This window comes from Ascaphus truei, chromosome 1 (genome assembly GCF_040206685.1).
Source record: "Ascaphus truei isolate aAscTru1 chromosome 1, aAscTru1.hap1, whole genome shotgun sequence".
Lineage (NCBI taxonomy): Eukaryota > Metazoa > Chordata > Amphibia > Anura > Ascaphidae > Ascaphus > Ascaphus truei.
The window spans coordinates 510,724,250-510,737,429 of NC_134483.1; the positions used below are offsets into that span (position 1 = coordinate 510,724,250).

The 13,180-nt window shown below is 40.0% G+C and overlaps 1 protein-coding gene across 4 annotated transcripts in view; it reads right to left on the minus strand.

Annotated features, from left to right (window-relative positions):
- Positions 1 to 343: 343 nt before the first annotated feature.
- The window catches only part of HTT (huntingtin), a 197,298-nt gene continuing 184,461 nt past the window's right edge, over positions 344 to 13,180 (minus strand). For all 4 annotated transcript variants that reach the window (XM_075570290.1, XM_075570271.1, XM_075570281.1 and 1 more), the window contains 5 exons: positions 10,925 to 11,138; positions 9,760 to 9,865; positions 6,979 to 7,141; positions 4,397 to 4,557; positions 344 to 3,173 (listed from right to left, as the gene is read on the minus strand). In XM_075570290.1, coding sequence (XP_075426405.1) covers positions 2,960 to 3,173; positions 4,397 to 4,557; positions 6,979 to 7,141; positions 9,760 to 9,865; positions 10,925 to 11,138 — 858 coding nt within the window. In that variant the 3' untranslated portion in view covers positions 344 to 2,959. The remainder of the gene's footprint in view (positions 3,174 to 4,396; positions 4,558 to 6,978; positions 7,142 to 9,759; positions 9,866 to 10,924; positions 11,139 to 13,180) is intronic.

The window sequence follows — 13,180 nt, forward strand, 5'->3', positions numbered from 1 at the left end:
TGACGTAATGGGTTTGAAAAACATAATGGCAACACAAGAATCCTGCGAGTTAGAAAGATGAAACAGAAAATGTACAGATACTTTAATTATGCATAATAAAGACATTTGTACAGTTTTTAGGATTCCATGCCAAGGAACTGGTTGTGGAATTTGGATATTTTTCAATAGGATTCATTATTGATCCCCAAATTGTTTTATAGAAACTCATTACGCTTCTGATAATTCTCTGGCATCATACATGAAGCCGACAATATTATTATGGAGGGAGAGCTTATTTAAAAGCTTGAAACTCTCTTATGGATTTCCAAACTTAAATTTGTCAAACAAGAGTCATTGAACAATGTACTGTCATCTTAAATTAAACGTGTTTAATCATGTAGTTGTTGCCCTATTCTGGGCATCATAAATATATACAAAGAGCGTTAATGCTACATGCTGTATAGCCAAATGAAACAGAATATTTGCATGTCTACGCAATTTAGTAATTGAAAGTAATTGAAAGTAATTGTTAAACTTCCACTGTTCAGGTACTGTATCCAAATTACAATAGATTTTTCTTTGAGAGATGCAAAATTGGAACATGCTGAGAGAGGTTATATCAACATCTGGAAAGTGGCTTTGAAATCTTATATTGGAAACATTACATGAGAAGCCAATATAACTACTAATGGGCTCTATAAACAGTAAGGAAAATGTATTATGAATTATATTTATATTTTCTGGGAATAATCATTGTGTATGAAACTTCCTTCAATTAAACACATACTATCCCAATTACAACATGCCCTATCAGCTATGAACAGTTTATCAGCATGTTCAGATTTCAAAACAACATCTGTAAATATATTAGTCTACCATAAAATGTCTCAGTGCAGATATATTTGCTAAATCAACTATGGAGTTCACCAACATCACCCACAAGTGCCAAGTAGAGCCAAATGATTAACAGGCAAGACATTTCTCAGCCAAGTCATTAATTCGTGGGAAGGCACAAACCCAACGAGCCTTAAGTAGCTGTACTGGTCAATCAAAAATCACTTGCCTGGATCTTTAAACCCCCAAAACATGCTTTTGGTTATGAATTCTGCAAAATAAATGTTTAAAGATCCAGTCAAGTGATTTTTGATTTAACAGTGTGGTGATTTAGAGGAAATTTGCTTGTGAAGATGACCGTTGATGGCGGAGGGGAGATTCTGGCCGTGGCTTTCTGCGTGCACCTACACATTATGATCTGAGAGGATATCAAGATGTATGGAAGACGTGCAGTAAGAATTGACTTTTAGATGTGCTGGTCCCAGAAAGTCCATGGGACCCAATGTAAAAGTGAATCGTATGAGCTTCTGAAAACTCTCAAACTGCCACAAAAGCTCATAGGTTTCCACATCTTTAAAGAGCTTCACTATTAGACCTATAATGGCTACAAAAACATAAGATAAGGAACATAACCTGAGCAATCTTGTGTATCACAAAGATGCAAAGTTGGATGATTCGGGTGAAAATGATGTACGTGGATGGCCATTTTTTGGAGAAGCATTGACCATCATTGCTCACACTTAGGTGGTACTAATAACTATTGCTCATGATTTGTTAATACTGCACCTAAATCGCTGAAAATGCCAGATGTTTGCTGCAGGGCTGGCGGAGAGTCAAGAATTGTCGAAACGGCTGTATGTAGGTATTATGGAAGAGTGCAATAGGAGCGAGAAGTACAGGACGTGAAAAACATGTAGGAAATAGGTAGGAAGGAATCGCTAAGTCTACAGAAAAACTAAAAATAGCTTGTTCATAAAGGAGGAGAGGTTCAAGCATGGAATTTCTAGTGACAACAGCGGCAACTCACGTTTTTCTTGCACCAGTGATGCCACTGACCTGCTCTGTGGATAAGCAGTGGCAGTTAATAATTATACAGCACAAAAACCATGTTTTCCGACTGTGCAATTGCTATCACCCTTATTCAATATTCTACTGTATGAAGAAGGTTCGGCTCCACTCAAATGAATAGAACTAAAATGTTATCCCAGGTCTTAAAACATCCTCAAGTTAGACACCTGCCAATATAAGTAGGTATAATATGTTGGATGTCAGTGGTGCACACAAATAATGTTTGGGTCACGCATTCAGAACAAAACAAGATAATACAGATGAAATGACACTTAGCAGAGTGGCTTTGTTAATTCGAAATTACAGAACATCATGCACCATAGGTTTTACAATTATACATATTTTACATGATATAGAAATATAAGTTAAAACGATTTATACCAATACCCAAATTATGCAAAGGAAAAGATTGCTGCAGTGCTGTATATGAACAAATGTTCCCACGCCCCCAAAACACATTCTAGAGGACATTAAAAAGTCCAAAGAGAGAAGCAGATGACATGCTAGGATTTATATTGATAGGGCCCCATATCTTACCTTGTTTTCTTTTAATCCGAAAGGTATCCAAAATCATATTTATTTTCTAAGTCAATTACATAAGGTAATTGGAACAGTTGACTGCAACTATAATTGAGGCCCGATATCAATGTAATACTTCAATGTCAAATTAGATGTCACCTCAATATCTGAGTAGATTTAACAAATCCTTACAAATGTCTTCCTCAAAGTTGATTGTTAGTAAAAGTACTGAATGTATTGTTGGATTGATTTTGTCTACATCTTTCTTTAGTAACGTAGATTGTGTTTCTACTTGTAATGTCCCTACCATAAAACATGTAAATGTTTAAAACGTGACATTTACATTCACTGCAATAAAGTAGAACCTAGTTGCAATTAGAACTTATTTACAAGAATCACCATTTAGAGCTAAATCTCCGACTACGGCTGGTGAGGTTTAATTAAAGATCCTCAGCGGTCTAGAAGCAGTTGTGGGCTGAAACCGGAGCAATGCGGCCTTTGTTTTTTGTGTTCTACAACTGTGCATTAGATCTGGAAATAAACCTCACCACTGAGATGTTTAGAAAACTGTAATGTTGTGAACATTCTGCAAACACAACAACAGACGGTGATAGGGACTTCCAGGAGAGGCCACCAGCTCAAACACCGACTGAAAGGCTCTTCGATCCAGTTCTTCGTCAATCTGGTGTTTGTAAAAGTCTATAGCCACCAGACAAAACAGGTTGATGTCCACTGGCTCTGATTTTCCCATTCTGCTGATAACATGTGGAAGGCTATGGTGGTGGTTAAGGAAAAAACAGGAAAAGGAAGATAATACCAACATTAACCACTTTACCTCTGGTGGGGCCTTTAACATTGCTTTAAATGAGGACCCTGCATTGAAATTTGTCAAGCAACAAACGACACACTAACTAAAGTACATTTTGGGATTATGGGAGTGAAGAAAGAATGGAGAAACTGGACAAATACAAAAGACATGGAAGAATTTAGCAGAAAGGAACAATTCACAGTGAGACCAAGCCGAGACATGATGTTAATATTACAACTGGCTCTCTGCTGTAGTTATTCCCATTTTGCGTGAAGATTTACAAGTTTAAAAATACAGCAGGTCTTAACAACAAAGGAGCCCAACATTGCGGTAGAAAGTAGGTATTATTTGTGATGGACTTTGAAAAAAAATTATGAGGTACTGTACATGTAAGCCTGTCTGATTTTCACAACTTGAGTATTTTATGCTTTCTAGCAAGCTAGAACATAACTACAGTATCTGTATGCACAAATAGTACCAAAGAGTATTTGTATGAATGACGACAAAAAAACCCTGAAATTACGTAATACAGTACGCAGAGGAAAGGAAAAAACCTTGTATGCTCAATAAATATATAACCAACATCTTTTCTTCCACTCCATCAATAATAATTTATGTAAAAGCGAAAGCAATGGTTCTCAAAATAATTTGATTTATGTTGTGCGAATTGAAAAAAATGATGCCGATATAAAATGTATACAAATATATTGTACGAAATGCAAATCGTTTAATCTTAAATTCGATAAGATTTTAAATCTAGGAGCTACTTTCCATTTGAACACCATCTAAATGGTCCAGTTGTGTCTGTCCCGCTATGTTTACTATAAGAATACACGGTTTATGTTGCGGTTTGCCTCCTCTGCTAACTTCTATTTAAGGCTGCTTCTGATCTCTCATAACACACTCACAGGTTGAGTTTATTGGTCTGAAGTTATCAAGTAGCAGCCTCATTTCTTTTACATGACAGGGAAAGTATATATGGTGATAATGTAACTGTTGAAGAGTTTGCTTTGCACACAAGGTATGGAAGGATTCTGTATGTTTGGAAGTGCTCTCACTGTGGAATATTTCTAGCTTGAAATAACAGGACATCTCAAACTTGTCAGCCTTTTACACAAATCAGAATAAATGCAACCTTTTGTAATCTGTACATACAGTATGTGGTTAATGTAAAAGTATTAAGGATACATTGCTGAAATCCACTGGCTAGTAGAAGCACTGACAAAAAAACAGGAAAGGCTCCACATCGCCATGGCAACTGGTGTTCTCTGAGTGAAGTTTGAAAGAGACAGCATCACCCAGTCACGTACCATAGAGGACTGTCCGGTTGCGTGCAATGTCTGAAAGACCTGTCAAAAGAAGAATGAGACAAGTTACACTACATAATATCATAGTTGGATGTGGAATCCATTGCAGGCCCATTAATGTGTTGCAGCCCCATATGGCAGCAAAGATGTTCTTGTTTCTATGCAATGGGAAGCATGTCACGTTTTGATACACAATAGAAGCTGTGAGCAATGTGACTATGAATTCATCTTCCTATAAATATATATGGCGTGGATATGTGGGACAACAGGAAAAGTTACCTTGCTCACATATGAGAACTCATTGTATCAAAGTTTGATTTCTTTGCATCAATTTCCACTGCCTATTCAATGTAATCTGACCGGTCAGTCCTAAACTAGTGTTAACCTTAAGAAACTTGCATCAAATGTAACAAAAACATCTGAAATTTAAGACGCACAAGACTGAATATAAAAAAATACATACATACATACATACATATATATATATATATACTGTATATATATATAACAACATAGGGACAGCCGCCAACATCAGGTTTCAGAAATAATCAGCACAAATCAATTAATGTAACATGCATATCGGCAGGATATTGGCTGTTTCTCCCCCCCCCCCTCTCCCCCAAACATGGTCTGGTACAGGGCTCTGAGAAGAAGTATGAGAACCACTGGCCTAGTGCATTTTATGAGGCAACAAAAGACTTTAATTAGAAAGCATGAAAATAAATATTGTGCATTAACAGTAAATGACGCACTTTAACATGTTTTAGATTTAAGATGCCCTGCATCTGGTCTTCATTGAAGACGTAGCTGCTGCTTACTCATCAGCTTTAAATTAAATTGCCAAACATGTAAGAATAGCATCGCTTGGACGGAGTTTATACAAGAACACAAGTCAGAAGAACTTATTACTTTCGTAATTCACCTCTGTTCAGTTCTAAATTCTGGAATCTACAGTATTGGTGGTGTCAGCTATCCTACTCTATCTTTAAAGCTCGTTCGTTTTATATATTGTGTGTGCAGGTGCAGTGTGTAGCTCTGTGCTGAAAGATGTGACAGTACTGTCATGCATGCTTTATTTTTAAACACAATTCACTATATATGATTCACAGCCTGGAGCACTTATCTCTGATTCATGGCATGTAAAGCACATGCAGACAAGAATTCTGTGAGTGACGAGCGCCCAGCTGTATCCGTGTGTAGTTCTGCTCAACAAGTGAGGTTTCTTATACATTCTAACTTGGCTCAACATGTCTGGATGGACTTTCTATACTTGCCCTTGGTGGGTGTACACAGGGAACCAACACTTGGTTGTAAATAGTTCCTGACACAAGGATTAATCCATTATGGTAGGGATGGCCAACTCCAATCCTCAAGAGCCAGCAACAGGCCAGGTTTTAAGGATATCCCTGCTTCAGCCCAGGTGGCTCACTCACAATGACTGAGCCACTGATTGAGCCAACTGTGCTTAAGCAGGGATATCCCCAACACCTGGCCTGTTGGTGGCCCTTGAGGTGGCCCTTGAGAATTGGAGTTGGCCAGCCCTGCACTATGGGTAGCATTAGGTTTGCTGCAAGTGATATTGGATAAGTAGTGGAGGAAAAACACTTCAGGAGATGCAAATCAAATATACAAAATATGCTAAATATATGACAAATAAAACTAAACTATTTAATTAACAAGCAATTAATAAACGCTCTCAAAACAGGCTATCCAACTATCGGTTTTATAAAATTGGTTTATAGCAATGCGTGAGAAAATTAGTCAACCTGCTATACCCTTTACCTTTAAGAAACACTGGTATGGGACATTGCTTAATGCCAATGAGTATTTTGTGAATTACTGTAACAGCAAACACACATTATTTAACACTCTTCAGTGTTTTCTGCCTTAGCCAGTTTGGCAGTCACACACAGCAAGCTGCTACACTACACTACACTACACTACACAGAAATAAAGTAGAGAATATGCAACGCAAAAGACAAGGCTTTTCAGCACAATAGGAATATGCCTCTTCAAACAGCCTCTGAAGTGGAAGTGGCGGGGAAAATACAAGCAACGTAGAACAAGATGAATTACTAGCAGAGGGGCCCAATCACAAACGAACATATCTGCCATCTGAATGTGCTTCTTGGATGAGGCTCTGAGCGATTGCAAAAAGAATAGAATCAAAACAATCAATCTTAATTTACTGCTTTAGTAAAACTGTAAAGTGGAAAGAACAACATACTGTACTGTATTCTCTCGCTGTTTATGGCATCATATGGACCAAGGTTTTAATCCTTCAGCAGTGGATTTTTCTTAGGGTGAAAATATTAAGAATTTGATGGAAGCAAAATTGTGACAAATGTATGTCACGTGTAAACCAAGCAATCAGCTGTACCCTTATGTGTGTGCAGCACAATCACTACCTACAAACTCCAGGGGTTTCATACACATTGCAAACATTGGTTAGAAGAACAATACCTTGTAAACTACAGTTGCCATGAATTGTGGGTAGGGCTGCTGGTTGGATAGAAATTCCCCAATTACTTTGTTCATTACATCTTGCGGGGGGAAAAAGTCATCCAGAAACTGCGGCAGGATCCTTGCCACGACTCGAGCTTCAAAGGGGAAACCTTTTCTGATCCTAAATACATCAGCAAAAAAAGAAAAAAAGTTAGTCAGTCCTCACAATGCATGAGCAGCAAAAGCTACAGTTGTAAGTGAATATTAACAGATAAATGAACCGCAGAAGAAAATAATGATATACTTATTTCCCTGCCCCCTCTATGGTATTATCACAGAATAATAATAATAAATAATAATCTTATGATCCTTGAAGCAGAAGTCAATTAAATTTGAAGGAATTTATGTATAATCCTTGCATGTGTTCAGTGAGGGAAGCAGCGCAGTGAGATGATTCTGCATCAGTATTTATTCACACTATCTTTGATTAGAAAATATACACATTACGGCGATAGGTCATATCCAAGTTAAATAGCTATTGTTGCATGCACTCTTATTTACTGTCAGAATGCATAATATTTCCATCGGTGGTCTGAGGGCATACAAACGAAATGGCCTAAACTTCAAAGGGCTAATATATACTGATCATACCAGTGGGAAATTTGACAAAATACAGTATGACTGAAAAGATTTCAAAGACATTTAAAAAAAATAAACATTATGATGTTCATATTAAATGGACATTACCATTGCTTATTTGCCACTGATCATGATAAAGACAGTACAAAATAAAGCAATACATAGAATAACTTGCACTATCGAGGATCTTAACTGCAGATGCCTGCGGAATACATGCACAAGGCAAACAAGACTAGCAAAAGCCCAATATTATACGGACCATTTTCACCACAATATATAAAATCCAGAAAACTTCTAGGTCCTCAACAATATATTCCAGCCTTCTCGCCACCAACAACCGTCTAATATCAAAAAAAATTATACTAATCCCACTGACAATGCAAACTTTGTGGGGTGTGCTACTTCCCAACTATCAAAATACAACCCTAACTACAATCATGAAGCTCAACCTGGGAGAAACCCCTAAAACCCAACCCTCCTACCAACAGTGCTTACAGTTTGTCCCAGGATCTGAGGAGATTACACATGCGCTCCTAATATTAAAACTAACCAGCCAATGTGGAGCTCTCCTAGGGCAAGCAAAGTTCTTATGACTCAGTGCCCCAGTCTTTGCCATACTGCTTATCTGCCTAATCAACTCTATTTGGTCTCCATGCCATATACCACAGACCAGGAAAACTGCTAGTTGTTCCAGTACACTAAAGGGGGGACAAAAACAATGTCTCCAACTGCAGACCAATCTCCCTTCTCCCAATACGGGAAAATGTGTCCACTCCCAATTAAGCGATTACTGGAACAAGACAAATTTCCTCTGGCAAATCCAATCCGGCTTTCGCACGGTAACTACCCTCTCAAACGTTTGCATCGAGATACAGTGTGGAATGGAACTGGGACAACTTACTGGTGCAATATTCCTTGATTTTGCAAATGCTTTTCATACTGTTCATCATATTATCTTATTAAACAAGCTTCAGTACCCTGGAATAGGGGAACATGCTTTAAACTGGATACACATATAGAAAGCCAGTCAGCACTACCACAAACAACCATTAATCTCATAAACCAAATCCTCACAAAATATACTCATTACCACAACACCCACAGCAATAAAAAAAAATGCAATTCACATCATGAAGCGCAAGGAGAAGCCACAAAGTTTAATCATAAGCATCAATAAATGGTGAAAAAAAACCACCAACACATGGTGAAAAACACACGCAGGGTAATGCTATAAATCAGTGTCCCCCATTCCCCCAATTCTGAGAAAAACCCAACGAACAAGGGAAAACAGGGAGGGGGGGAGAAATAGGGGAAGACTTCCCAACCAAAAGAGCACAGGCACTGAAAGATATCAGGGCTCAAATCAAAATATACCAGAGCAGCTAAACAAGCTACTAAACACACACGATGTCCAACGTATAAAGGGGGGCTACGTATCGGGCACTGTGGCCCTTCTTCAGGCCCGTTCCCACCTAGGAGTACATCACTTTTAAATGGTCCTTTAGTTTTTTCAGAAATCTTGCATAGGTCCGATCCCAGAGGTGAGGTTACGCAGCATCTGCTGATCTCTTCTGACACGCAGGTTAGCCTCAAACGAACAGACTAGCCACACACTATGGAGTGTCCATAGAAACATTGGCCCCAGGTTTGTTGGGGTTTCTCAGTATTGTGGGAATGTTTAAGTTCTTTCAGGACGTTGGCTGTCTCACATGTTAATCATGTCTGCAACTGTTAAATATGCCCATAACACATGTTGTCTAACTGTCCATTAAATGTCTTTAAATATAACGTGCAACTCTGAAAATGAGAGGCAACCCTGAAATGTATTATTTCTTGGTTAAAGATTTCATAAATTGAAACAAACAATTGCAATGGTCTAAAAACCCCCGTGAACCAGAGAAAAGAGGCCCAGTATACACTATTAGAATGCAAAATTTAACTTCCTACCCCTAACTTCCCATGAACTAAAAATACATTAAAAAAAGATGTACGTACACACTTACTATTGCCAGAACGCAAAGTAATATTCTAGTGATGCTGCTGTAACTTAAATGGCATTAGCAGTCTCTAAAATGTCAGACTCCAAACACGGATTGCAGTGCAGAAATGCACACTTCTTTCAGCACTGTGTTTCTTCTAACAGAGCACCGCTGCCCTTACCTGTCAAACAGCACAGACACTCGTTCCATGGCCACAATAACAGACTCGCTGTCTGGCGCTGCAGGACTGGGCTCGGTGGTACGACCAGGACTGATTTTCTCTTTTCCTAGATGGAGACAAAAGTAGTATCACTTGATGTAGCTTTTAGGGGTGCAGTCCCTGAAGGACCACGTTAAATTACAGTAACATGATTGGTCTGTTAAATAGGTTAAAATTGTTGCTTTAAAAAAAAAAAAAAAAATAATCTATATATACACACACATCTATCTATATATCTATATCTCTATATCTCTAAATCTCTCTTGACATGTTTGAACGCATTGTTTAGGGAGTGTTTTACTGTTTTTATTTCATTCTCATTTCTTCCCTGTCCTGCATTCTGAGTATCATTCATTAACCGTATGGGTGCGCACGCTTTGCTGCTTTAAATGGCACATCACTTAGATATTTCTCTACTTCTCAAAAAAGGCCGTATTTTTACTCTGCTCCTCCCTAAATCTCAGCTTTAATCTCTTGCTCATTGCCTTTTACCTCTGGAAGTTAATATTCCCAAGTATTTTCCAAGATAACATCCTCATTGGATTATTACCCATTTCTTCAAGTCTTGATTGGCACCCTCAATTCTGTATATATCTGGTGTACACAGCATTTTCCATTGATTTAAGTTAATATTGTAAGACACAGTCACTGAGGATTAAACAATGATTTGTATCTCCGCTCTGCAATATTTTACATTATATGGGAATTAGTAATGTTAAGCACCGCATCAAACAGGAATACTGTACATTAATGATGAGGAATACTATTAGTGCTCTACTGCAGGGGTGCGCAAACTTTATGTGGCGCCCCCCACCCCCGCCTCTTACCTGCTCTCCGGCATCTCATCTGTGGCGTCGTGATGTCACATTGTCATGGCAACGCGATGATACGATGTCATGTCACGTTGTCATGCAGTTGGCATTTGGTGTCGCCAGGAGAAGCCAGAGAAAAGATGAGAGGCAGTTACTGAGTGCCCGCGCTCTCAATTTAAGCTTTGTTGGGAAGAGCGCGGGGCCTCTAAGTGCGGCGCCTCCCCTTAGAAAATGTTGCGCCCTCCCAGTTTGCGCCCCCCTGCCCTACTGTATAACCAAGACGTCAACAAATGCTAAAGTTTGTAACAGCCCACCTGTGTACATGCAGGTGAGCATCAGTCCCAGCGCGGTCATTGCCCTGTGGGGGCTGTGCATATTGACTCTGTCAACGCTCAGTTTCACTAAAGCCTCTCCATCCAGCCTGGAGAGCTGCTCAGACAGGAGGAGACGCTCCAAGCCTCTCAGGACACAATGGTAGATAATGGATGGCGTTGACTCTTCACTTCCTGAGACCATCACACCACACATCTAAGCAAAGCAAGAGAAGTATTCATGGGTGGATAACCATTCAACAAATTGATGATATTTTGACATTCCTGAACGAGATCTATCTGTCTGAAATGTAGTGTGTGTTTGAAACCTATTCCAACTTCACATTGCAAAGCCAGTATAAGCCTGACACTGATGAGACCCAAAAGGTTGAAACAGCCACCTGTGAGCAGGTTTACTGGCTCTGCACTTATTTAGCCCAGGCTGTGCTGTTCAGCTGTGTAATGCGGCAAGCATAAGCTTGTAGGGGTCCATGGTAAAATGGATATGAAGTAAAAGGTGACACACTGTGCTCATTTGCATGTCATGTCCCAGAATCCCTGGCTTCAGTGGAAGCATTGTATGATGAGAATAATGAAAAGCAGGGGTGCAGACCTGTCAGACATGTGAATGTGCTCACAAGTGATATTTTTATTTGCTGTACACTGTAAGCTGGACTGTTTTTAATCACTTTTTTTTTTACTCACCATAATGTGTGGTTGAAATGTAATAAGAACCTGTACTAATAATTGATTCCTAAACATTTTAATTTGCTTCTTAACTGCTGGAGGGGCATCAACTACAAGCAGCAGAAGGACTGTGTATTTTTAAAAGGCGTAGTAGCTAAAGCCATGGTGCCGGAGAGGCAGGAGTCTCCCCTACTAACGGTTATCACGGATTACTCGTATCTCCTTATGCCTTAGCCAAACTTCATTATAAAATTAAGCTTCCATCTACATGAGCCAACCTTACTTTCCACTTGCAAGATGCATTTACAGTATCTTCCTGCTGACCACATAGCTCGTCATAATGTAAATCCTACCAGAGTTGTCTATGCTAATTTTGGCATCTCTGCAGAACCCTTTGCTCAGTCACATATGGCTCTGTAATGAAAGCAGGATGCATCGTATATCCCATAGGATTTGATGACGTGCTTTTTTGAAGTTAGACATTCCCCTTTAAAAACTCTTCAAACATATTCAATGTTAGCAAGCCCTTATTTAAATATACTGAAGGAGGTGTTACAGTTATAAAAAGAAATATATGCCACCAATGACCCAATGTAATATCTGAAGCGGCAGATCGCATCACCACTCACGTTAACAGAAGTGCGATTGGCCTCTTCGGACAATTTGAATTTCTTTCAGGGAGTCTGCATCACTGCACACAGCAGCACAGAGACTGCATCACTGCACACAGCAGCACAGAGACTGCATCACTGCACACAGCAGCACAGAGACTGCATCACTGCACACAGCAGCACAGAGACTGCATCACTGCACACATCAGCACAGAGACCGCATCACAGCACACATCAGCACAGAGACTGCATCACTGCACACAGCAGCACAGAGACTGCATCACTGCACACAGCAGTACAGAGACTGCATCACTGCACACAGCAGCACAGAGACTGCATCACTGCACACAGCAGCACAGAGACTGCATCACTGCACACAGCAGCACAGAGACTGCATCACTGCACACAGCAGCACAGAGACTGCATCACAGCACACATCAGCACAGAGACTGCATCACTGCACACAGCAGCACAGAGACTGCATCACTGCACACATCAGCACAGAGACTGCATCACTGCACACATCAGCACAGAGACTGCATCACTACACACATCAGCACAGAGACTGCATCACTGCACACATCAGCACAGAGACTGCATCACTGCACACATCAGCACAGAGACTGCATCACTGCACACAGCAGCACAGAGACTGCATCACTGCACACATCAGCACAGAGACTGCATCACTGCACACAGCAGCCCAGAGACTGCATCACTGCACACAGCAGCACAGAGACCGCATCACTGCACACAGCAGCACAGAGACCGCATCACTGCACACATCAGCACAGAGACTGCATCACTGCACACATCAGCACAGAGACTGCATCACTGCACACATCAGCACAGAGACTGCATCACTGCACACATCAGCACAGAGACTGCATCACTGCACACAGCAGCACAGAGACTGCATCACTGCACACAGCAGCACAGAGACTGCATCACTGCACACAGC